The sequence below is a fragment of the Loa loa genome (assembly GCF_000183805.2).
Source record: "Loa loa unplaced genomic scaffold supercont3.59, whole genome shotgun sequence".
Lineage (NCBI taxonomy): Eukaryota > Metazoa > Nematoda > Chromadorea > Rhabditida > Onchocercidae > Loa > Loa loa.
In genome coordinates, this window is record NW_018108239.1 from 240,621 (window position 1) to 265,161 (window position 24,541).

At 31.6% G+C, this 24,541-nt stretch overlaps 7 protein-coding genes across 7 annotated transcripts in view; 2 read left to right on the forward strand and 5 right to left on the reverse strand.

Annotated features, from left to right (window-relative positions):
* Positions 1 to 1,263, reverse strand: part of LOAG_17301 (tubulin alpha chain) — a 6,785-nt gene extending 5,522 nt beyond the window's left edge. The window contains exon 1 of the mRNA XM_020449961.1: positions 1,018 to 1,263. Coding sequence (XP_020306442.1) covers positions 1,018 to 1,204 — 187 coding nt within the window. The 5' untranslated portion in view covers positions 1,205 to 1,263. The remainder of the gene's footprint in view (positions 1 to 1,017) is intronic.
* A 25-nt stretch (positions 1,264 to 1,288) lies between these two features.
* Positions 1,289 to 1,565, reverse strand: LOAG_17302 (hypothetical protein; the record flags this gene model as incomplete). The annotated part of the gene is made up of 2 exons (XM_003138387.2): positions 1,289 to 1,423; positions 1,551 to 1,565. 2 exons carry the CDS (start codon positions 1,563 to 1,565, stop codon positions 1,289 to 1,291), a joined length of 150 nt encoding a protein of 49 aa, XP_003138435.2.
* A 3,992-nt stretch (positions 1,566 to 5,557) lies between these two features.
* LOAG_02851 (hypothetical protein) lies at positions 5,558 to 5,898 on the reverse strand (the record flags this gene model as incomplete). The annotated part of the gene is made up of 2 exons (XM_003138388.1): positions 5,558 to 5,789; positions 5,879 to 5,898. 2 exons carry the CDS (start codon positions 5,896 to 5,898, stop codon positions 5,558 to 5,560), a joined length of 252 nt encoding a protein of 83 aa, XP_003138436.1.
* A 1,629-nt stretch (positions 5,899 to 7,527) lies between these two features.
* Positions 7,528 to 10,368, reverse strand: LOAG_02852 (hypothetical protein; the record flags this gene model as incomplete). The annotated part of the gene is made up of 7 exons (XM_003138389.2): positions 7,528 to 7,806; positions 8,083 to 8,203; positions 8,399 to 8,562; positions 9,164 to 9,282; positions 9,500 to 9,582; positions 9,670 to 9,758; positions 10,266 to 10,368. The coding sequence occupies 7 exons, from the start codon at positions 10,366 to 10,368 to the stop codon at positions 7,661 to 7,663; spliced, it is 825 nt and encodes a 274-aa protein (XP_003138437.1). The 3' UTR covers positions 7,528 to 7,660.
* Positions 10,369 to 11,895: 1,527 nt separating this feature from the next.
* Positions 11,896 to 13,509, forward strand: LOAG_02853 (zinc finger protein). The gene is made up of 5 exons (XM_020446147.1): positions 11,896 to 11,998; positions 12,265 to 12,464; positions 12,644 to 12,875; positions 13,028 to 13,089; positions 13,194 to 13,509. The coding sequence occupies exons 2-5, from the start codon at positions 12,270 to 12,272 to the stop codon at positions 13,320 to 13,322; spliced, it is 618 nt and encodes a 205-aa protein (XP_020303472.1). The 5' UTR covers positions 11,896 to 11,998; positions 12,265 to 12,269; the 3' UTR covers positions 13,323 to 13,509.
* A 470-nt stretch (positions 13,510 to 13,979) lies between these two features.
* Positions 13,980 to 15,921, forward strand: LOAG_02854 (hypothetical protein; the record flags this gene model as incomplete). Its single annotated transcript, XM_003138391.1, has 6 exons — positions 13,980 to 14,066; positions 14,160 to 14,296; positions 14,434 to 14,638; positions 15,010 to 15,270; positions 15,578 to 15,686; positions 15,815 to 15,921. The coding sequence occupies 6 exons, from the start codon at positions 13,980 to 13,982 to the stop codon at positions 15,919 to 15,921; spliced, it is 906 nt and encodes a 301-aa protein (XP_003138439.1).
* A 1,024-nt stretch (positions 15,922 to 16,945) lies between these two features.
* On the reverse strand, positions 16,946 to 21,055 carry LOAG_02855 (hypothetical protein; the record flags this gene model as incomplete). Its single annotated transcript, XM_003138392.2, has 8 exons — positions 16,946 to 17,257; positions 17,517 to 17,634; positions 17,902 to 18,030; positions 18,649 to 18,857; positions 19,197 to 19,411; positions 20,174 to 20,275; positions 20,520 to 20,614; positions 20,990 to 21,055. 8 exons carry the CDS (start codon positions 21,053 to 21,055, stop codon positions 17,094 to 17,096), a joined length of 1,098 nt encoding a protein of 365 aa, XP_003138440.1. The 3' UTR covers positions 16,946 to 17,093.
* Positions 21,056 to 24,541: the final 3,486 nt, after the last annotated feature.

A 24,541-nucleotide genomic window follows, 5' to 3' on the forward strand; every position in this document is an offset into this window, starting at 1 on the left:
AATAATAATAATAATAATAATAATAATAATAATAAAATAATAATAATAATAATAATAATAATAATAATAATAATAATAATAATAATAATAATAATAATAATAATAATAATAATAATAATAATAATAATAATAATAATAATAATAATAATAATAATAATAATAATAATAATAATAATAATAATAATAATAATAATAATAATAATAATAATAATAATAAAATTATTATTATTACTGTTGTTGCTGCTTTCAAATCTATCAAATGTATCCATAAATCAATTCTTTAAAGCTTTTTATAGAAAAATAATTCATTGAGAAACAATAAATTGTAATTTAGACAACCTTGATTGGACTGAAATACTTGATTTGTTTGAAGTAAAATCGAAATTTTCCCTAATTTCAGCTCTTTTTCCATTTCTTCTCATTCTGTCAAATTCTTTCTCATCATTACGAACAAATTACAATAAAGTCGTTCTTGTCCTTCTAATCCAACCCATTCTCATCTTGCGTCTAATGATAGTCATTATCCCCGATCCAATTTATTTCTTTTTTTTTTCAAATCATCGGTTCTCATTGGTAACTTTTTATCTGTCCTCTGCTTGACGAACATTCCAATTGTCGTTAGCTTTCCTTTTTTTTGTTTCTCTCTCTTCCCTTGTAAAATAAAGCAAAAGTTTCTGTTACTTTTTAATTTCCTTCCACTACAACATTGTGACATATTATGGTGCAGGAAATTATGAAAAAATAATTTTCGTGGGAATTTAACACTTTTTTGCATTTTAGATATGAAATCCCATAATGAAAATAGGAAATTTATATCGAAACTTATTAAATTTTTGCATTCCTTGTTATAATTTTTATCCATTTCTTTATATTATTATTATTATCATTATTATTATTACTATTATTATTATTATTATTACTGTTACTGTTAATTATAACATTGTTCTCTATCAAAACAAAATTAATCAATCTCACTCATCTCCAGAAATGATCAAGAGTGGATCAGAACAAACAAACCAATGACGGTTGGTTCTAAATCGATCATAACCGCACGTGGAACATGTCTACCTGATCCGGTTTCCGAAAAAAAATGTTGTAAACGAATCATCACCGCTACCAATGCTTTTATCCGATGGCATTTGTCCATCAGGCTAATTAACAAAATTATTTCATTCTCTGCGACACTTTTGAAATTTAATCTCATAATTTGATATTTTAAATTGCTACATAGAGGAAACAAGAAGATTTAAACAACCATTTTGCGCTGTTCAAGTTCAAATTAAAGCTGTCATAAATAAACGACGGATTGTCGCGCGAAAAAAACCTTCCCAACCTGAATGCCATGTTCTAAGCAATACAATTCCCAACAGGCATTGCCAATTTGAACGCCAGCTTGGCCAATATGTATTGAAATTACTTCACGCTAAAAATGAAAATATTTTTAAATTTCCAAAGATACATAAAAATTTTTGTTATTTATTAGCCTAAATTAATTCAGTTTCTTCTTTCGATTATTTCCTATCGTAATAACAATTATTTCAGTTGAATACAGTAGAATGAGACATAATATATACACATGAAGTTTCCATGGTAACAAAAAATAAAATATTTAGTAGAACTAATCAATAAATCTTCAACATAATTTAGCAGTTATCTATCATAGAAAAGATATTTCAACCGTTTCTTTCTTTTTCTTCCTCTCTGTCTCTCTCTCTCTCCCCCTCTCTCTTTCTCTTCTATTATAATATTCAACAAATTTTTTAAAATTATTTCTTTCATTTTTTTTTAATGATTACTATAATCGATAATTAATTAGTTATTTCTCAAATCAAATATGAAATTAAACTGAAGGCGACATTGAATCTAATCAACTTGAATCAATACTAGTATAAATATATAAATGATAATGTATAGAGAGAGAGAGAGAGATAAAGAGAAAAAGGACGATACATATGACCAAACTAGACTAGGATGAATTAGGCTGGACTAGACTAGACTAGACTAGGCCAGGCCAGAAACAGAAAGCAAACCAACCATTTGTGTTATCGAATGCTGCAACTACTGCACCAGTGGATTTGCTATTAGAGGAAAGGCCTCAAATGATGTGATGTGATATACCACCAAATATTTAGTCAACTCCCACTTTCCTACCCATCTACTCCCTCAATAAGAAAAGAGAATCAAATTTCCACCTCCCCCACTTCTGATGATATATATGCACGATAAGGATATATATATATGTATATACCAGAACCTATCGACAAACACACACCACGTACGCACACGCGCGCCCACACACGCCTCCTACTAATAGACAAATTTGCATACATCTCTAACAAATAAATAAAATAAGCAAAGAAATAAAAAACAAATAAATAAATGTATATATAAAATACATATTTATTTGCTTTCTTATTTACTAATCAATATTTACATATTTGCATTTTGTTTACTTGTTTGTTCATTTGTTTCTTTGTTTACTTATTTGCATCTTTTATATAATTTTGGCTGATTAACAGAAAGTTACCATGAAATTTAAAGATAAAAGAGATGAAAGAATTTTCCCATTCTTTCCATCACTTATTTCTCTTCCTTGCATCAGTCAACCAGAAGTAAACCATTTTGGTGATGAAAGAGAAGTGTTGTGAGATTATTGAGGAATACTTAAAATTCGTTTATTTATCCAGACATACACACATGCACACATACACACACACACACACACACACACACACACACACACACATACACACACATGCACATATACATAACTCATATAGGAAATAAGTTAATCAACCAATGGTCTTCTATATATATTGATAAACACTGAATCAATACTTGGCAACAAAAATTCGGAAATATTGATATCTTTTTTCTCTTTCCTTTCTTGTCTGTTTGTCACTTTCCCAATTCCGTTTCCGTTTCCGTCTCCGTTCAATTTTTTTTTTATCCTTTCCTTTATCACGCTTTTTATATTCATGTATTTTAATCTCTCCTTCTTTCATGCCTTTTCCATCCCTATCCTTTAAGAAATTCCAAAAACTACATTCAATTGATACGTTGAAATTTCAAAAAAATGTGATGAATCATACAAATTTTGTAATACAAAGAAAGAAAAAAGTTGCGTTATTATTAGTAATTAAATGGAAGTAATTAAACAGTAAAGAGCAAGTTTATACGAATTCGAGTTATTATTGGACAAAATACATTTTTTAGTCGAGAAATTTTCTAACAAAAAAAAACAATATAAGCTATGACAGACAAGCAATGAGTAAACAACAACAACAACAACAACAACAACAACAACAAACAAGCAAACAAACAAACAACAATGTAAATAAACGATGACAACAATGAAGTGAACAATAAATGTTTAGCAAATTGCTTGGAATGGGAAAGTGCTTCTTTCAAAGAGAATATTATTTGCAAGAAATGAAAAAAAAACTGGAATTACTCATAAACCTGTAAAGATCTTTATTTTCTAATTAATTTGTGATATTGAATTAGCAAACAATTCAATTTTGATTATGAAAATTCTTGATATTAAGTTCTTTTTAATGATTACACAGATAATCAATAATGTTGGTATGATGCTCTCGTTTTGAAATCAGGCTATTGCTTTTACGCTGATCGACATTTGACCTTTCCTTTCATAAAATATCCATCGATATCACAGATATCAATACGAAATATTGATAGATGAATTCGAAATATAGAAATTACTCTTTATCACATCAATTAATATCTTTAACATTCAAAAACTTTCAATAATTATGATAACCTTTGTTAAGCCAATTATGATAACTTCATTAATTGCTGATATTTTAGTGGAATACGATATTCATCAGTAGTTGTGATCGTTGAAATGAAATGCTGAAGTTATCAATACTTGATATTTGAAATCTTTGTCCTGAAAATTTTAACAAAATGATGGATACTGTGAATATCCAGTCATTATTTAGGATGAAATTATTTTTCAAAAATATGAATTAAATTACAATTCGCTAATTTATTTTGCTTAATCGAAATATATTTCATGCAATTTGTTACATGTGAAATGCAAGTTATATAATCTTCTTACAAGATAATTAATTGATCTGCACTGAGCTCTCAGTTCTGCTTATTCTGCAATTGATTTTAAACCCTCAAATTGATCCTTATCGATCTCTCAATTGAGTTTGATTTCTCAATTTGATTGATCTCGATCTTTAAACCTTTGTAACGATGAAAAGAAAGGTACAGTAGTTTTTTGTTTTGTTTCAAAAAATGACTTTACTCATTTTTGCCCAATACGAAATCAGATTTAGTTAAGAGTTTCTCTCTTTGTCCATCGAGAGTTTTCCTCAGATTTTGAGAGTTCTCTTCAGATTTACTTCGTTCAAATATCGGAGATTCGAAATACCTTCTAAAGGTTTCCAAACAAATGGATGCGATGTTTTCGATCGAAATTCGCTGAAAATGAATGGATAATTTCGCTCATTTCAAACTTCCAACTGATTTTACCTATTTCTGAATACAAATGTCATTTACTTCTCTCCCAACGCCATATTACTTCTCTACAAATTTATTCTATTCCTTTCCTAAAGATGTATTGAATGCGACTTTTTGCAAACGACCCCAAATTATTCTAATTTCAAATTTACATATTGTTATTTTTTAATTTATTAAATTCAATTTAAACAGTTAAAAAGCTTTTCGATAGTTGCTTTTCTATTAACATTTGCTAAGTGTATGATAAGATAAATGAATAAAATTAAAAAATCAATTTCTTAAAATCCTTTATAAAATTTCAATAATTTAACTTTCACTCAAAAAAAGTCAGACATCATAGATTGAGAAGCGTTTAAAAGACAGAAAACTATCAATTATCACCAAAATTTGTTTGAATAAAACGAAAAAAAATCCTTTCTTCAATTTTCTTTTTTTTGGTAAATATAAAATGAAAGTAATTTAATTCAAAGGCCTTTTTAAGGCTTTCATTTTGGAAGTTAGTTCAAGAAAAAAAAAGTAGACGAGAAAAAGAAGGGATGAAAAGAGAGAGAAAGAGAGAGAGAGAGAGGAAAGAGAGAGAGAGAGAGAGATGAACAAAATTCTTCATCACTTATCTTTTTTCCTTACATTTGAAATCTAATACAGTAAGTACTGCAAACGAAACACACTTGAAACTTTGTTTTTTTTTTTCAGTTAGTCTTTTCTATTCTTTCCCTTTCTGTCTTTTTCTTTCGCCATCCCTCCATTTAGTTATTATTATTCCTTCTTCTTTCTTTTTCTTCTATTGGTCATTTTTCTTCTCTTTCTCCCTCTCTTTCCTCTTCTTCCATCATCCCTTCATTCATTCATTATTTTTCGTTTTTCTTTTTTTTTTAAAGAAACAAAAAGTGCATTTATGCGCCATAAAATAGATGTCAGAGGAAGGAAAAGGAATGAAAAGAGAGAGGGATTGATCACACTTGTCCCATATTTCTTAAATTGTTAAATCATTTTTCTCTCTCTCCTCCTCTTTCCCCCTCTTTTCTTCCTTCTCACCCTTCTCTTCTTCCTCCTCCTCCTCCTCCTTTTATCCCTTTTCATCCTTCTCATCCTTCTCTTCCTCCCGCTCCTCCTCTTTCCCCTTCTCATCCTTCTCTCCTCTTCCTCCCCTTCTCCTTCTCCTTTTCCTCCTTCTCATCCTTCTCCTCCTTCCTTGTCTTCCTATCTTCTGTTTCTTGTTTTGATCTTTTCCTGCTTTGTCGGCCCAATTTGATATTTCATAACTTTCAAGTAATTGGCCAAGTTTTGCCAACAAATGACTGTATATACATATTGGAAATGTATTTGACAAAAAGAATTAAATTAATTGAATACAATTTAGTCCCTATTCATTGTTGACGGAACTTACTCAGCTTTTGGCCCAAACATGAACAATATTTCTTCTCTCTTCAATTAATCATATTTACTTAATGTCAACCACTTTGATCAAATTTAATATCGCTTTTCAAGAAGTTTTCTTCATCCTAAAATTATAAACCAATCTGAGAAATGGAAAGGAAGGAAGGAATTTTGGCAAATTTTATATCAATCGTTCATTCATCTTTTCTCATCTATTTGTTTAAAACAAATATTTCGGAATAATTTACACGGAAACTGGCTTTTAGTTTCTTCTTTTTACACAACATTTCAAATTTTTTTGTTTTTCGATAGTGATTTTGCATGTTCCTTGTAAGAGTTCAGTTAATTGCATTTACCTTTCTAGAATTTTTGAAATTTATTTTCGAAAACAATGGACAGATGATATTAAACTAGAGTTAAATTTATAGTAATGATCACTTCTTGTTATAAAATTTTAAAAGCTATTAAAATGAAAAAAAATATGTACAACGAGAAAAAAGATTTATCCATTTTTCTCTCTCTCTCTCTCTCTCTCTCTGTTTCTCTTACAAAGCTAGAAGATTTGGAAAAGAGTGGGAAGAATTGAAAAAGTAAAGAAAACAAACAATAATGGGACGGGAAAAGGAATTTGAGTCATTTAACAGTCTTTCATCGACCATTAAAATTCTTTTTATTCAGGTATTTCGAAGTATATTCGAATAAATGAATGCATTTTAATTCGATGTGCTTTGATAATTTTGAAAGTTTTAATTTGGAAATTTCAAATTTCAGTTCATACGAAATTCAGAAAACTTCATAATTAAAATTTCCAACTCCTAAAAATAATCCAAATAGTATACTTCCTATTTTCTTGATTGAATATTTACAGTATATTTGAAAGTTTCGGAAATTATCTTTTCCTAGTAGACCAATTAAATTTTTGTTGAAACTCAAAGTCAAAGAATAATGCCAGAACTTAGTTAATAAAAATCCATCACATTTATATACTATCCCATTTATTTTTTTCCATTCATTTCAGATGGATCGCATCTGTTCGTAAACAAATTAATCCTAACTTCGACAAAGGCATAACTTTCCGGATACACCTTCTGTAGCGTTATTTTTACTGATGATATCAGGAAACTTCATATTTTACGATGTAACATGACCGATTTGCGGAAAAATTTTCCTATTAAATGTATTTTCTGAACGATCAAATAAAGTTATAACAAGTAACCGGTTTGTTTATAACCAATTTCGAAATATTTATTTCAGATACAAAAAGATACTTGAACTGGCAGAATAATGATATGGATCGACAACTTCAGTTTTCTTTCCAGGAGAAATAATCGAGAAGTATAAAAATATTTTCAATTCCAAACCGCAGAAATGAACAGTTATTTAAAATATTACATAAGTTATATACCGTCTAACTTTTTTTCAAAGGATAATAAAATTGAGAAAAGGCATGAAATAATGTAAAAATCCATTATTGAGTAAAAAAAACTTTGCCTTTTTTCAACAGTTTCTGGCAGTTCTTATTGAAAGCTTCATGGCACAGATCGATTCAACAAATTATATTACATACTGTAATGTAGAATCGTGCTTATTTCTTCAAAAAGCTTGGTTCTTAAATACAAAAATACAATGATGAAATTTTTCTTCGAAAAGCTAACATATACCGAATCAGTGATGCAATTCAAAAATTGTAAATTGATTGCTTTTTTTTACATCTTTTATATACCTAAGTACCACTGACGAAATATATGTTTGAGAGTTAAAAACATCCTTCACGGTACATCCTCGAAACATCTTAACATCCTTGTTTTACCTTTTGCCTACTAATTTTTTTATCCTTGTTTCGAGTTTTCGGTGGTGCTATGCCGGTTCCCGATTCCTGGCGTCCATATTGATATTTATACGAGTCCGACCGAAGGCATTCCATTAAAGCAAGTGGACCTGCAACAAGTACTCATCAGTGTCGAAAATGGTCTCACTGAACAAACTTCTATAACTAAATTCTTATGTCCCAGTTACTTTTAATTTTTCTCCTCTTACAACCCTGACTTTCTTATTTTACTATTATTCTTTATTCTACATACAACCAACAAAATCTTATTATTTTACCAAATGATTTTAATTTACTTCAGTAATAGAGTTATTCAACTTAATATTGCCGTAGATATCGTCTTTATTCGACAGTACGTTGAAGTTGACTTCATAGAATATGCACACCTTTTGTTAATGGCTCTGCCAGTGATTGTACCCAAGGATTATTCTCAAGTCGCAGAACTCGCTTCGGGCCAACAAGATCCAATCCAGCAATTTCTGGTGGCAAAACGGTTAAACGGTTCCCCTTGAAAAGAAAAACATATTGTAGAATTTTACTACTTTCTTTACAAAACATCTAACTCCAACTAGACCGTGAAAATTCAATAGAATACCAGCGAGATAAAAATTTGGAAATGCCTACCGACCGTTATTTTTGCATGATAATACTGACAATGTCATTCATATAAAAATATCGATTCTGTGTTATAAATGTAAATACCTGAATATGAAGTTCTTTTAAGCGATAAAGTTTACCAACTTCTTTCGGTAAAGCAAGTAAATCATTTTCACGCAATACTAGAACTTGCAAACTTGAAAGATTTTCAATATCAGCAGGTAAATATTCAAAATCGTTATCACCCAGATACAGGGCACGAAGAGTTGCTGGAAATAAAAAATTACTGCAGAGAAGCAAAATAAATTTTAAAAAAGTCAAAAAGAGCAAAAAGACAAATTTCTTCCATCCAATTTTCAATCAAACTTTTAGTCAAAGCTTAGTTCAGTTATCCAACACTATAATCAATACTACTGCTATTTCAAAGATTAGTTTTGGATTAGAATTAACAATATCTTCCCATCATTCAAAAAATTAATTAATTAATTACAATACCAGTCATCAGCAAAACTAACTGACATTGACCAGCAAAAAAAAAATCGAGTTACATCAGTTAACCGCAACATTACTACAAGAAATTAATAGAAGTATTACCTAATTTAACAATAAAAGTGTAGGTATGGAATATTATTAAGAAAGACAGGAATGCTTTAAAGTGATGTGGTGGTATTTCAGAAATTAAGAAATCTTGCTCGAATGGAAAATCTGAACTCTAACGATTGGGATTAAAATCTAATGAAAAAAAAATGAAAAAGAAACAAAAAAAATAAAAAAATTTCAAATTACCCTAAAATTTCAATTACTACTATCATGCGCATAAGTATGAGGCACTTGAAATTATAAATAAAATGAATACAAAAATGAACTAACGCATAAAAAAGAAATTTCCCGGTAAACTGCGTTCATTCAAATTATTATAAGTTAGGTCCAGTATTTCCAATGCTTGGAATGATCCGAAACCTCTTGGCAATATATTCAGTCGATTCATCCTGAAAAAATTATTTTTCTTCATCAGTCATCTAACTAGCAAGCAAATTGATTAAACGGTCAAATGATGATATTAGTATAGTTCCTCTTTCGGAGATTTATAATTCCCCATTAATGGCATATTAGTTGGAATATTTATACAGTATTTTATGCTTACCTGGGAAAAAAGCATGGTGTAATTGATAATTCTACTTAATAAAAAGTGAAAAAAAACACAACCCCAAGTTGAGAATTCGTAATTTATTCAAAGATGATACTGATGTTGGTAAATCTTCGATCTGATTGTCCCACAAATTCAAACTCTAAAAAAATATCCCAACAATATATGGTAATATATATTCAATTACTTCTTGATAATAATCGAAACCTCTGAAAATTAAACAATATACCTCTAAATTGGCCAAGTCCGCGATATTGGGTGGGACGGATGAAATTTTGTTGTGACTCAAAATCAATTTCCTTAATGCCATATTGTTAACTGAAACAAAATAAAAATACTCATTTATCATGCCAGAACATGCAGACCATATTGAAATATATCAAAGGTTTCCATCCAATAATCCAGTAATTAACAGTCAATAAATTAACAGTAAGCTTAGGCTCAAAAGTTTTAAAAATCAGGACATACTTTATTCATGTTTCCAGAGTGAGTCAGATTTAATCAACTGACAGATCAAACAACACTTCTAATTTTTATCATTCACTATTATTACATATCACAAAATGAAATGCAACAGCTATCATACGCATGAATTCATGAATTTAATTACTTTGTTCTATAATTATATTTCTGTGGATAATCGAAAAGACACCAAGGACATACTGTGTAGTAACAATCACTTATGCAATTCGGTTCTTGAATTATATGTGTAATAATAATAGTAAATGAAAGAAATGATTAATAAAAGTAACAACGAATTAACTAAAAACTTTACATAAAAATGAAATGGTAAATAAAAATTTTAAAGAAAAAAAATAAACTAACATATGTGAGAAATTTCCTGGAAGGAATGTATTCCACGATCGATATGCTCTATTTCTGCACTTGCTTCATCTCGACTTCGATCTGCCTTACTTATTATTGGCATTTTATCGTACTTGAAATTTGGAAAAATATGTAAAACTGTGTGACAAAATGAACAATAAATTAAACATTTTCATCAGCTAATATATTAACATGGATAAAATAAATTATCATGATAAAAGTAAAAATATGCTGATTGCTACATTTAGTACCATCACAAAAGGATAATATTTGGTAATTCCCAATGATTTATTATTACAAATTTCAGCTTTCTAGACGAAAGAATGATTTGTTATTATAAGCCTATGGCTTTTTTCATTTTAGATAAACAAAATAATTGAAAACAGATACCACATTAGAATTTAACAAAATGCACTTTAAACGCTTTAAAAAAATTAATAAATTATATATTTTAGCACTAGAATAAAAATGATACAAGTTATGTGCAAATGATCAAATATCGATGTGTTAAAATAAAATGAATAAATAAAAATATTGCTAAAATACTACCAAATTGAAAATATCAACATATACATGAAGTTTTTTAAAATAAAAAAAAGGAAGGGAATAAGTAATACTGAAATCGTGATGTGTAAATGTAATAGGAACTAATTGGCATTATTACAACTAAGCAACAGCAGGAACTTGAGAAGCTAACACATTCGAACTATAAACACATAAGCAATTGTTGAAGGGAAGAGAAAAGAAAGAAGAAAAGAGAACAGAAGACAAGGGATATATTCATTGAGATTCATATTACAACAATTACAATAAAAGGCATTGATAGTATAGAAGTACCTGAGGTAACAGGTACTTCCACAATTTTTGAAATTGATACTTTTAATTACTGTGTAGAAAGTGCACTAAAAATAGCATATCATGGAGATTTAGAAAAAAAAAAGAAAAAAGAAATAGGAAGTAAAAGAGCAGCAAACTAAGGAGGACGAAAGAAAGAGGGCATATTTCATTTCCTTATATTTTATCTATACTCAAACTTTTACTTATATGCTTATATTTTAATGATAATATGTCGATAAATTATTGTTCACATTTCAGTTATAGTTAGTTGGTTTTTATTTGTAGTAAAATCTTTATACTTCTACTGTTGAAATCATTTTGGCTTATACTTGTCGTAAATTAATTTTTATTTAACCTATTATTAAGCATTACTAAACAAAAATCACGACTTATTAATCCATAATTTAACTCAATTCCTCTTAATCTCTAGCATTAACTCTATTTTATAGTCTTTCCAACTTTAACTTATTCTCTCACTCAACAAAATTCTTCGTAATCCTATCTTTTTCAAAAGTACAGTCATTTTATCGATCTTTGCTGCATTGTTCGAACGATATCTTTACTTTTGTTTTCACTCCATAACTATTGTTTTTTTGATTCTTATCAATCTCTAATTATCTCTGATATAATGCTATTTCTATACGAAATCACTTTTCATCATAACTCGTCTAACTAAATATTAGGTAGAACAAAATGAATCTCCTCATAAATTGCAGATTAGAAAGAAATTGTCCCAGTCTATTACCACCGACAAACGAAAGAGGTGTCAGGAAAATCTGTGTTCAAGATAAATGTGACGGTAAACGTAACGATCGTCAGTTTCCACAGGTGTTGGTAGAGTGGTGTTCGAATAATTTAATTTGGTAAACATGCACATAATGGTGGCCATGTTTCAGGTGTGCAGAATCTAATCTAAGATTTTGTATGTCTCATACAACCCAACTTTCTGAAATACTTATCCCAGCTGTAACATATTTCTTAATAACAATATATTTTTAACGTGATTCAAGAAATTCGTTCACATATGCGAATTTGCTTAGAATTTAACATAAATCAATTTGCACTAGTAAAATCGAAACTGCTACTTAGAATTTCATTATTCGCTTATGACATATTTGTTTATGTAAATATGGCGAAGTATTCCTTTATTTCTTCGGTTTAGTGAAGATGTCAGTTTATGATCCTACAAGTTCCGCAAGCGTGGATCATCGAAGGAAATGGGATCGGGAGGAGTACGAACGAAAAGCACACGAACGATTATTAGCAGAAAAAGACGAAGAAATAAAAGGGAAACGCAAGCTGCCACGATTTCCGGACGAACCGAAAGTGAAACGAGAACTACTGAAAGCTCGAGAATATAAGGTTAAGAATTTGGACATTTAACTTTCAGTTTGGATGTTTTCAAATCAAAAAATTCAATAGCGAGAGTTATTTCATCTACTTAGCTTACGTACAACCTGCTTACCTGCTTACTTGCTCCATTGATTTCTTGTATTGAATCAAGTTTTTGCTGCAGATTTTTTATTCTGACTTCTGCTTAGGTTGATTTGGAATCGAAAGTTGGTCGTACAGTTGTTATCAACAAAACAACACCATCAGCTGAAACTGGTGGATACTACTGTGATGTTTGTGATTGTGTCGTTAAAGATTCTATCAATTTTCTGGATCATATTAACGGGAAGAATCATCAGCGCAACATGGGCATGAGTATGAAGATAAAACGAAGCACATTGGATGAAGTACGACAGCGATTCGCTTTCAAAAAAGCTCAAAGTAAAGATGGCTTGCAGAAGCTTAGATTATATTTTATTTTTTGAAAATTTTGTAAAATTTTAAAAGACGAAGCCAATACTACTAATCAGTATACAACGTTCGTCAAGATTAAATACTAAAGAGTCACTAGAATTAAAATTTTAAAATTTCAGGAGAAATGCAGAAAAAAGAAGATGATATGCAGGGCAGACTGGAGGATTTGAAAGAGGAAGAGGTGTGTAATTTCCATTCATATTTGTTCGGGAATGTCATTTTATGATTTATGGAGATGTTCTCGGAATATGTAAGAGTGAATATTTATAGTTTCACAACTTTAAGGCACGTATGGCTGATTATAAGAAATCTAAACGCTTGGAACAGAAGAAACGGAAATATCCTGAAGTCCAAATTGATGAAGAAATTGCTGCAGCTATGGGATTTGGTGGATTTGGTACCACTAAAAAGTAGTGGAGTTGGAATTTTTCGGTTTTTTTTTTTTTTTGTTTTCAATGTACATAAATTGAATTGCTCTTCCTATGTCTTATTCGGTAGTTCCTTCCATTTTCAAGTGAACTGACGAATTTGTCTTTCTTTTTTGGAAAGAACTGAATTGACTTTTACTACTATTATTTTGGAGGATGTATACGTGTAAAGCTAGTGAAGATTTAAATTGTGTTACGAAAAAATGTGACCTTCTGGAATCGTCTCGTCAAATTTCAGTTTATTGACGTTAAAGTTTCTCCGTATCATTTAGACTTTTGTTGTACTGCATATTTTTTTATTTTTTGGTAAAATGAATAAACTAGTTAAAATCATGCCGCTCTGCTTGCGTTTCACTTGTTGCTGTTCCTTCGGCTTCATTAAATTGGGAATATTTTGTGGTTTGTTGTTTCGGCAGACATTTCTGAGCTGATGCCTTTTTATAACCGAGAATTTAGCTCCAGTTTGAAACTGAGCTAATGGAGTGGTGTAATTCTTGCAGAATCTGTCGATGTGGAATGCAGCATATGTCAAATTTGTTCAGGTTTTGCAACATTTCAAAGATAGAGCAGTGGTCATCTTTTACGTTTTTTTTAGGACGGGTGGATCATTTTATGCATGTTCATAAATATCGGTGTGTCAACTATGCAATCGATAGTATTTCTTGCGGTTCTGGGAATGACTTATAGCCAAAAGGGAGTGTATTTGGATGAAAAAGTCAGGAACTTGCAGGTTAGTTCATCTTACAATGTACCGTTTTTTTTCCTTGGGGGTGAGGGGTAAAATATTCAGGAAGCCGAGAAATCCTGATTCATCCGCTTGCAGGAATGGATGTACAGAAGGCCACTGATCACTTTGAATACAGACCGGTGGAAGACGTACGTACGAAGTGCCCCGCGAAATTACTCTATGGTTGTGATGTTTACGGCGCTTTCTCCAAATGTTGATTGTGCAGTATGCAAGTGAGGTTTTCGTCATTTAATTGGTGTCCAGCATTCTATTTATTCTTTTAGAAGAATACTCCGAAATGTTGTCGGATGCTTTTATTCCACATTTTCAACATTACTTGCCGTTGTCAAGAACCTTTGTACCGTTCCAGATCTGCATATGATGAATTTTATATACTGGCCAACTCGTATCGTTATGCATATCCGGAACTGAAAGCTCTTTACTTTGCAATCATTGATTATGGTGAATCTCCAGAAATCTTCCAGCAAATGAATCTTGATGTTGTTCCAGTACTTTTTCATTTCCCATCAAAGGGTACCAAAAAAAAACTGACCAAATGGATTTTGAATGGCAAGGTTTTGATGCTGATAGCATGGCAAAATTTGTCTTTGAACGAACAGATATACAAGTTTGTTTTCATTTTGCGTTCATATAGACATTTTTTTATTGGTTATGATGAATTGCATGCTCGAGAAATAGGTTTCTTTCTGATCCTACTCAATATCCAATATGTTTCTTCTGTTTCCGAATTTAAATTAGTTCTGGAAAAATAATCGGAAAGTTTTTCTGAAGTGTTGTGTCTCTTGGTGAAATTTTTGCTAATATTAACGGCTAAAAGAGGAAGGAGAGTCGCAGTATGATTGGACATGTTTTGCTAAAGGATACGATATTATTGTATTTAAAGCAGTTAGTTCAAGGTTTTGTAACTCATTTCCCAATTTTTTAGATTCGCGTTCTTCGTCCACCAAACTATGCAGCACCAGCGGTTGTTTTGTTATTGGCAATGCTTGTATTAGGATTATTATATATGCGCAGAAATAATCTCGACTTCTTGTACAATCGTACAAGTTGGGCATTAATTTGTCTCTGTGTCGTATTCGCGTTTATGAGCGGACAGATGTGGAATCATATTCATGGCCCTCCGTTTGTTATGACTAGTTCGCACACTCGTGAAATAAGTTTTATCCATGGTTCCACTCAGTATCAGGTATGCTTCTCTATATTTCTGGACTTATTATTCTGGAAAAATAATTGGGAAGTTATCTCTAATGCTACAATCTTTTGGTTAAATTTCTGCTGGTGCTGAAGGATAAAAAGGGAATGAGAGGAACAGGAGGGGATTGTCTCACAGGTAAAGTTGTAAATGGAAAGAGGAAGGGCAAAATAAAATTAGAAAGGAAGATTTATACAAAAATACTCATTCAAGATCTTTGTGTTCAGTTATCTACTTCTCGTTTTCTAATTTTCCTCACTGCTCAGCTTACAATTGTTACTAAATTAGTGTAAAACTACAGCTTGTGGCAGAAACATATTTGGTTGCGATATTATATGCTGCGATAACGGCTGGTTTCATTCTAATGAATGATGCGGCAGACGGTAAAGGTGATTTTGGACGACGGCGGAGTGAGTTATTAATTTAATCAATTTTTTTATTTAGTTTAATCGTTTGAAGTCTTGAATAAAAATTTATACTCATTTCAGTTTCATTAATTCACTTTCACTTTGTGTTAAAGTAAGGGCCCAATTTTCAGTTATGGCATTCGTTGGTCTGGGATTGGTGGTTGTATTCTTTAGCTTATTGCTTTCCATATTTCGAAGTAAATATCAGGGATATCCATATAGCTTTTTATTCCATTAATAAAAAAGGTACCTTATATATCGGCAGTTTATTTTTTGGGGTCATGATAAAAATAGCCGGTGAGTTGTCATATGAATAGAAGTGGATTGCAGCTGACTCATTAGCCTCACTACTACATTCTATAGGATTAACTCGGTTTTGTTATCTTTATTTGTTGCGCAGACCTAAATCTGTTGCTTCTTCCTTACCATTTTGTGTTGTTGTCTTTGTATGTTCTCACCAAGCAAAAATTATTACACTTGTACGTGTGAATAACAGAGATAAGACAATTTGAGTATCCAGAAAGTGATCACGTTCTTCTGTAAATAATAACTGCGTTATAACAATGAATTCTCCCCATACGAATGTTTGTTCCCTCATTTGGCCAATTTCCGAACCGAGTTGTTGAAATTGCTTTCTCACCGTTATTTTTGGGTTGATCTCGTCATTATTGCTACCGAGTTTTCTAAGCAGCTTTTCGTTGCGACATTGGTAGAACTGACCAGCTGACTATGCACTTCCACTCTTATCGATTCTGGTTTTGACTTATATCTTCAGCACAACAGTTTTCTATCATTTAGAACTCATAAAATCCTTATCATTACGTCGCGATTCGGAAGTTTACAGTAGTCCTTTCGGGAACTATGATGTTACGATGCAAATCTTTGCTATGAGACTATAAAAAGCAAAAATCCTTTATCCCTTTCCTGATTCTCACGATCTTTTCTGAAGGAATATGGAATAATTTGAGTGCTCATATCAACATATTTAGTAGGGTTCTTAAACACATGGTACGCAAAATATCGCGTCTGATAACAAGCACAAGGATAACACACATTTTTATTTCCTTAGTCCACAGAATATAGCAATAACAAAGATTTACACATGAATTGAAAAACCAATGCAATGTAGGAATCGAAGTTACGATTATTTAATTTTAAGAAGTGTTCCAAAACTCGAACTTGATTCGATTGGCACAGCTCCACTTTATTCATTTCTCTCAAATTTGATATCATTTCAAAGTAGAGAAGCTAGCTCCGACTATCTGTGCTATCGTCTATGGCATTGTCGTTATTTCGAAAGCGCTAAACACTAAATAAAAGGTCAAAAAACACTAAAAATTCACTATTCTAGAAGCCCGTATTTGAATAATCAGATGCTTTCCAGCAATGACAATAAAGAATTTTTCACTTTCAAGACTTCGTTTCTCCTTCCGGAAGGGCGTCTTCTAACATTCTCCTAATAGCTGTGTCACTGACAATATCCAAAGGACAGTTTCCTTCGAAGTCAGCTATTGCCGGATCAGCACCATTTTTGAGCAAAAAATCCGCTACAGATCGATGAGAACATGAAACGGCTGCAATGGTTTAATTAAATGGCAAGAACTGTAACTTAAAGAAACATAATTCAGAGCACTAACAACCTCTATCTTATAAGCTCGTAAAGGGCAATCATCCTGAGGGATCAAGATGTACAAGCGAAACTGTCGCTATCAAAGGGAAGTTAGCAAATATATCGCCCTCATTTCCGTAGCATATTCTGAAATCCCAACTCTCTTCTCAAGAGATTTGATTAACTAAAAGTAAACCGCTTCTTTTTTTATATAAAATAATAACCGTAATGCAGAGGAGTTTGTCCACCATAATCTTGAATATTGACATCAGCTCCTGCACTGACGAGAAACTCAACAAGTTCTAATTTCCCACGATCGGAAGCCCAGTGCAGTGCAGTTAACTGAAATAGTTATTCAAATCGACCTACGAGAATCGATTCACCTTAATGTCTAAATGAGAAATTTCACTTGGTAAACGTGCAAAATGGTATAACGGTACCGAAAAAATCAGTAACATATACGGAGGATTCACAATGATTACTTTGCAAGACTTGCCATGACAAAAAAACTATCCCGTCTATCCGAAATGAAACTAATTTAAAAGATGAAATCAGAGATTAAATGTAATCGATGACTTTGCTTTTAACAAAATGAGTGAATGCAGTTACCTGATTCTCATCTCTTTCCTCCAGAAGTCCTAGACTGCTAGCTAGAAGGTCTTTTAGCTTTTCAACATTGCCTTCATCTAAAGCAGCAAACCATTCGATCTGCTCCAAACTCATGCCAGATGATTCGGTCTGCAACAGTAAAAAAGTGTGACATTTTGTAACGAAAGTGAAATTTAGCTTGTTCTGAATTCACTTGCCGAAGCTGACAAGCGTGACCAACAGCACGCCTTCCATTAATAACAGGATGGAAAATTTCACTTGATTTAATGAGAAAAAAGACATAAACTGCAATTCGCTCGCACAACTTGAATCCTATACGAAGCGAAATAAAAACACAGCACGGTAATCACAAATAACTAACTGAAAATCACAAGTTTTGGACTAATGGATGAAACAAAACTAAAACTTCGAAAAAATTAAAAATTCGCTATGAGAACAAGTTGGAAAATTGAGTAAGAAATTAAAAAATAAAGATAAAAGAAACAGTGCGAACTAATAAATAGAAAACTGAAAAACCCATAATTTATTTTTATTTGAAATGATGAAAACCATATTGGAGTTAGAAAACAGCAAAGGAATGAAAATGCTAAATTAAGGAACAAAAGATTTGAAAATTTAATGGTCTGTCAAAAAGCTAACATGAATTCTAGCATTATCACCATGAGTAGATGATAAAAACAATCGTCCTTCACAGAAAAATATCTTCATTTATATGTTCGAATCTATGATAAATTTAAGTAAACTTACTTCGGTTGATTCAGCATCTGCCATTGTACTTGGTCTAACACCAAAACGAATACGATACGTTTGGTTTGCATCCCAGCCAATATTGAGTTCGACAAGCCTCGCAACATACTGTCTCATAGCTTCCGCCGCTGACATATTGTTCAGTGCTAACCAAGTATCGAATTTCTCACGACTAGTAATGTCGTATATTCTGGGCCTCCTACTGGGATCTGTTATAATTACATTAAAGTAAACATGCAATGAAATTTTATGTCTGGGTTCCATAATAATATATCATCAGTATAAATACTATATCATCTGCCGTAAATTCTTTTCATATCCCGTAAAATGTTGATGGCGTTCGAAATCCTAATGAATAATTGGTGAAGTTAAAGAATCAAAATCAAACGAATGGATAGTACAATCCCAAAAAAAGAAATATCGAGTTAGCCCTAGGATAGTCTAGTCTTGCATTTCATACACAAATAATTGACAAGGCTTAAAAATATTCTGAACGGTTCACAAGACTAATTCGAAACATGTCAGTGTTATCCAGGAAAGAAACTGACCAGCTTTTCCGTATGTAATAAGTTTATATCGAGCATAAAAATATAACTGGTCTTCACGTGAGATAAGACCTTCACTAAGTGCAATGGGTAAATAAGTGCAAGCAGAAGCGAATTCCGTTGCAAGTTTTTCGCTGATTTCTTCGTCCGGTTGTTGTTCTCTACCTTCACTGGTAGAACTGCCGGATGTCCACTTCAACAACTGATAAACAAACATTCTGCAATTACCTATCATGACAACCCTTTCAGATGGAACGCTCTCCGGACAACAAACGAAAAAAGTAACGTCAGCATATCAACTCCCAAAGTATCTACACAATTTAATCCCATCCCACACTTATTCTACGTAACATTTCTGGAAACAGAAAGCTACGAATAGCATCAAAACTAGTCATTCAATGCATCAATTCTCGAATTATATATACCCCTACGCCGGACACCCCAAACAAAATTTCTAAGATAACGTTAAAATGCCAATCACTAAGCCATCAGCTCGAAACTAGGCTAATGACAACTACTAACGGGAAGTAATATCAAAGAAATTGAATACTCGATAAATGAACGAGTTATTTCATGCACAAAAATATGGCAAGATTCTTCAAATAAAACATTACCAAACATAATTATAACTTGTAATAATTAAAAATTATATTTAAACAACAAAAAAAAAAAATAAATGTCTTCCAATAACAAAGATAATGATGCTTGTAGAAAGTTTACTGCATCTCATTAATCAATAAGTTTTGATTATATAAGATCTTTTCTTTAAACAATCAATTCTTGCATACATGAAGCTAATAAACTACACACAGAATATTGGCAAACTTGCATAGACTTTCAATTGAAAATGCCAATCTGATCATTTTCAGTTTCCACCATACCCTGAAAAAAAGACGATAAAATTGCCAATACAAATCATTCGGATAAAACCATGCTGCTCTAGATTTAACTTGAAATTATACCGAACTTACGTTTTTCACTTTTTGTTTTCATCCATTGCATTCCATTTTTCACGTGTATAAGTTTTGATTTCTAACGCATGTATTGCTTGCATTTCTTCTTTCAAAACGTCATAAACCAACCTAGAACTATTTAAAACCTATGTTACATTCAAGTAATAAGTCAAATATTTGATTAGGTTTAATGTCGAAGTTCTTTTTGACTTACAGATGAAAATCATAATTTACATGGCATCGCTACGTAAGCATTCGTTAACATTTTAGTGCGAGACGTATTTTCCATAACAATTCAGAAAGTAATTAATTTATACAACAATTTAGCTTCTGACCATAAAAAAAATTAACGATATCAAAAGTTTATAATCACCGATGCGATGCCAAAGTCGTTTTGCCGTCAAAGCTATCGGAAACAATAACCAGACGAAATTTCAATCCACATCCATCGCTGAAATCTTCGATATCCTGAAAAAGAGTTTATGAACCGACTTGTTGTAATCACCACTTCTCATTTATCTCACGGAATTAAAAAAAAGTGAATTACTGCAACAAATATTACCATTTTTCAATTAGCCTTTTGTTGAGAATCCTCAATTATCCTTAGTGCCACTTAAATACTAATACGGGAAAAAATTAAATATCAACATTAGCCTATTCAAGAATATTGTTAACATTTGAGAAATTTGATGAGAAATCTTGAGACATATCCATTATCCTACAATTAAAAACTTTTATTAATACATTTTCAAAACGTATTTATATCAACTAGAAGTACATTCCAAATTTAAATGCTATACTCTATGATTGAAATGTAAATTACACTAATTAGACGTAACCTACCAAATGAGATGGCTTTAATGCGACTTCCAATTTCTCTTGCATCGTTGCTTTCATGTTATCAGTCATTTGAATAACTGCAAAACAGATTGATTATAAACGTAAGGAAAAATTTTTTAATTGATGTTAACGTTGTCAAACTTTTCTTTTTCACTTGCACTCATTATGTTTTAATTTCTTTCAAAAACTATTCTTACCTTTTGCACCTACCAATTCTTTCATTTCATATAAGAACATCTGTAAATTTTAAACAAGCATCAAAAAATATTGCATACTATCGATTTGATACTTTTCGCATGCTCCAAATAGATCAATGGGACGGTTGGATGAAGTAAAATATTCGAATATTATGCTTATAATAAATTAAACAGATATCCTTTCACCTAAATAATTGGATTCTTGAAAGAGAATCACAAAACCAACCATTTGTTTATTTCTGTTAGACTGGTAATCGTATTTTCGCACTGTGAATTTCAAGTTATTATGGGTAGGACTAGACACATCTTTATTAGTCAAATTAAGAACTGTGACAATTAACGCCGAGAAATAAGTTTGTTTATTCTTTTCCTATGGCATAGGTATACTCGCTTTGGATTCCACGAACTTTTAGACGATGGAAGACATTTCCTTCATCCTACTGGTTGTAGTTGTCGAGTAATAGTAGTCAGTTAGTGGAAGATCATGAAAGGTCAGCTGATGTGATAGATACGACGGAACTTCATAGCCCACTTGTTGAAGCGTTGGTTGTCCTACGTATGATTGGATGTTATCGTGAAGGATTACGTCCTTCCTGTTGACATATACCGCCTATGGCAATTGTAGCTTCCAATGCATGTAGTCGATGCATTGATTATATCACTAGGGTATCGCTTTCTCCACATTCAAAAAACTGTAGTAGCCTTTGCTAGTGACCTTTTCCTGGTGAAGTTCAGTGCTTTGGAGCATCTTTTCCTTTCGGTCATTGAAATGGTCGTTATCGTTATCAGCTGCTCATAATTCTTTTGATAACATCTCGCAATCCGATCAAGGAATGGATCGCTGTTAATGTGTAGAATAAGAGAGGATGAAACCTCAAAATAACTATGTTCTGATTATTCGCCAGGTTATGAAACACCCAACTATTGAACTTTTTCATGCTTCTAGTTTGCTCCAAATATCGAAACACCGTAGGCTACTTGGTGTTAAATTCTTATTTACGTATAAAAGGATCAGCGTTTATGATTCCTCTCAGCTGGTCGCGTTAACTTTCCGATAACGGGTACTATATTCTTCATGTTCAACGCTGTTGTCTCCTTCGATGAATACTGCAAGTTGCATTAACTCCATTTCTGTGACAAATATAAACGAAGCAGCAAGCAATAGATCCCAAGAAAAAAAAAATCTAAAGCACGATCATTAAAGTAATACATAATATGGTGACATTTATTCCAATATGAAACGCAATTACTTCTGCACTAACTTTACAAGTAATCCATTAATTTAGAAACAATAAAAAAGGTATTTAAGCTAATAAGGATTACTTTCAAATCATTACTTGTCATCATCATCACCACTTCGTGTAACTGTAACATTCATCATTACTTGGAATGTACATCTTATCATCTTATCAAAAACATTAACAAATGTTTGAAAATTACAAATTGATAGTAATAAAAGCTCCAACATTCAAGTATTTAATGACATGATGAATTGAGATCAAAAAGAAAAGCCGCCGTTATGTTTCCAGATAAAACAAATGACGACAAAGTAAAATGACCAACGGCAAAAAAAAAAGTATGAAAATTAAACGAAACGAATGTGGTATATGAGAGAAGAAAAATGAAAGAAAAAAAGAGAATCAGAGAATCAAAAGGGAATCACTTTTATCGTCTCCAAATCAAACGATGTCCATCACGTTGTAATCATTAATCGATCATTACACCTAACCCATTTGAAAACTTGAAATTACATGTGTGAAATGAAAGGTCCGTTTAATTCTTTTTAGGGATGAAAAAAAAAATCCGGAAAAACGAAATTTCCCCCGAACTGTTTGAAATTCCGATTTTATTTTTCTTCGGATACGAATATATATAGGAATATGATGCAATTATGCATCCTTCTTTTGGAATAGAATTAACTGACAATTGTGATAATTTTGCTGTTATAAAAAAACCATCATTGATCTGCTTTTCTCTCAATATATAAATGCTGACAGCAATCAACTTACTGAATGTTCGACAATTTCAGATAAACGATTTCCCAGGAGTATTTGGAATGAACTAAACTTCCTTCCTTATTAAATCTTATCGCTACCAGCACTTCCAACAATTGCAAGCAACTTTAGCTTGAATCGGAAAAAGCTAGTTGTGTTAACTTCAATCCGGTCCGAAATAATCTGCTGAGATGTGAAGTTCCGTTACAGGTGATACAATTCAAAAATATCTCGAAGAACGAATATATGTACTGCAGCTCGATATTTGAAAAACTGAATCCTTCTTCAATATATGTATTAATGAAAATGATTAAGGAAAAAATAGAAATACACGAAACATATGAAAGAAAAAAAGAAAAACATTCGTCAGGGTTAAAAAACGATTTCCCATATCTCCACATACTAAAAAAAATTATTTCGGGATTGGAAAATGGTCGGAATGTTATGTTTCCACGTGACTCACGAGCCAATGATTTCGACACCTAATAAACTGTCTAGATTCTTGCCTGGAATTAGTGAAAGTAGTTCAGTTACTGATTCTTCCAAGATTACGAATAGGAGCTCAAACTTTCCAACTTCAAAATTTACCCATCAGAAAAAGAGAAGAAAAAATTCGCAATCCTGCATCCTTTTATAATTAAACATGAGTAACACTGCATACCATAAAACTGTAATGTGATTGCAACTGTATGACTTCGTAACCAATAATGAGAAATGTAAATAATTCAAGAAAGAGTAGGGCGGAAAACAAGAAAAATTAAAAAACGAAGAAAAAAAGGCAAAGAAGAGAACCGCTTTTCATAACTCAAAACCCTGAAAACTTGAATAGAGAAAGAAAATAACTGAAAGAAATGTTGAAAGGAAAAATTACTTTGAAATTTCATTCCTATCATTTCAAAAAAATAAAATGTCATGGAAGGATACGAAATTGCTAAAACAACAGAAGTCCTTTTACGACATTGCTAAGAACAACAGCTTTTAAGTCAAAGAGGAAGAGAAAAATACACTGAAATTAATGGAGCAATAAAAAGAGGAAGTCCAAAAATTACGAGCAAAATTTTCAGTAGTAATATGAGCAGCATTTCTCAGTAGATGATATTAATTGTAACAACGAAAAAATTGAATTTTAAAATTGAAACTAAAAATCAACCAAACTGAATCTTAGTAAACAAGACAAAAAGAAAACTAAGGAAGTTCCATTCCAAGATTTTCTAGCCATAATCTCATTATTTTCATCTTCATGAATTTCCAAAGAAAAATCTAAATTTATCTCGCCCGATGATGTTTATTTTGAATCCCCGCTAAATTTCAGACTTTCCAGAGCGGATGAACGACAGAGTCTTAAATTTAACAAAGTCTTCTAC

Excerpts from the sequence above, each read along its gene's own strand:
- LOAG_02853 (XM_020446147.1), top strand. The coding sequence starts at position 12,270 with ATGTCAGTTTATGATCCTACAAGTTCCGCAAGCGTGGATCATCGAAGG. Across the intron at positions 12,465-12,643 it reads TGAAAGCTCGAGAATATAAG|GTTGATTTGGAATCGAAAGT; the intron begins GTTAAGAATTTG and ends ACTTCTGCTTAG. Across the intron at positions 13,090-13,193 it reads AGGATTTGAAAGAGGAAGAG|GCACGTATGGCTGATTATAA; the intron begins GTGTGTAATTTC and ends CACAACTTTAAG.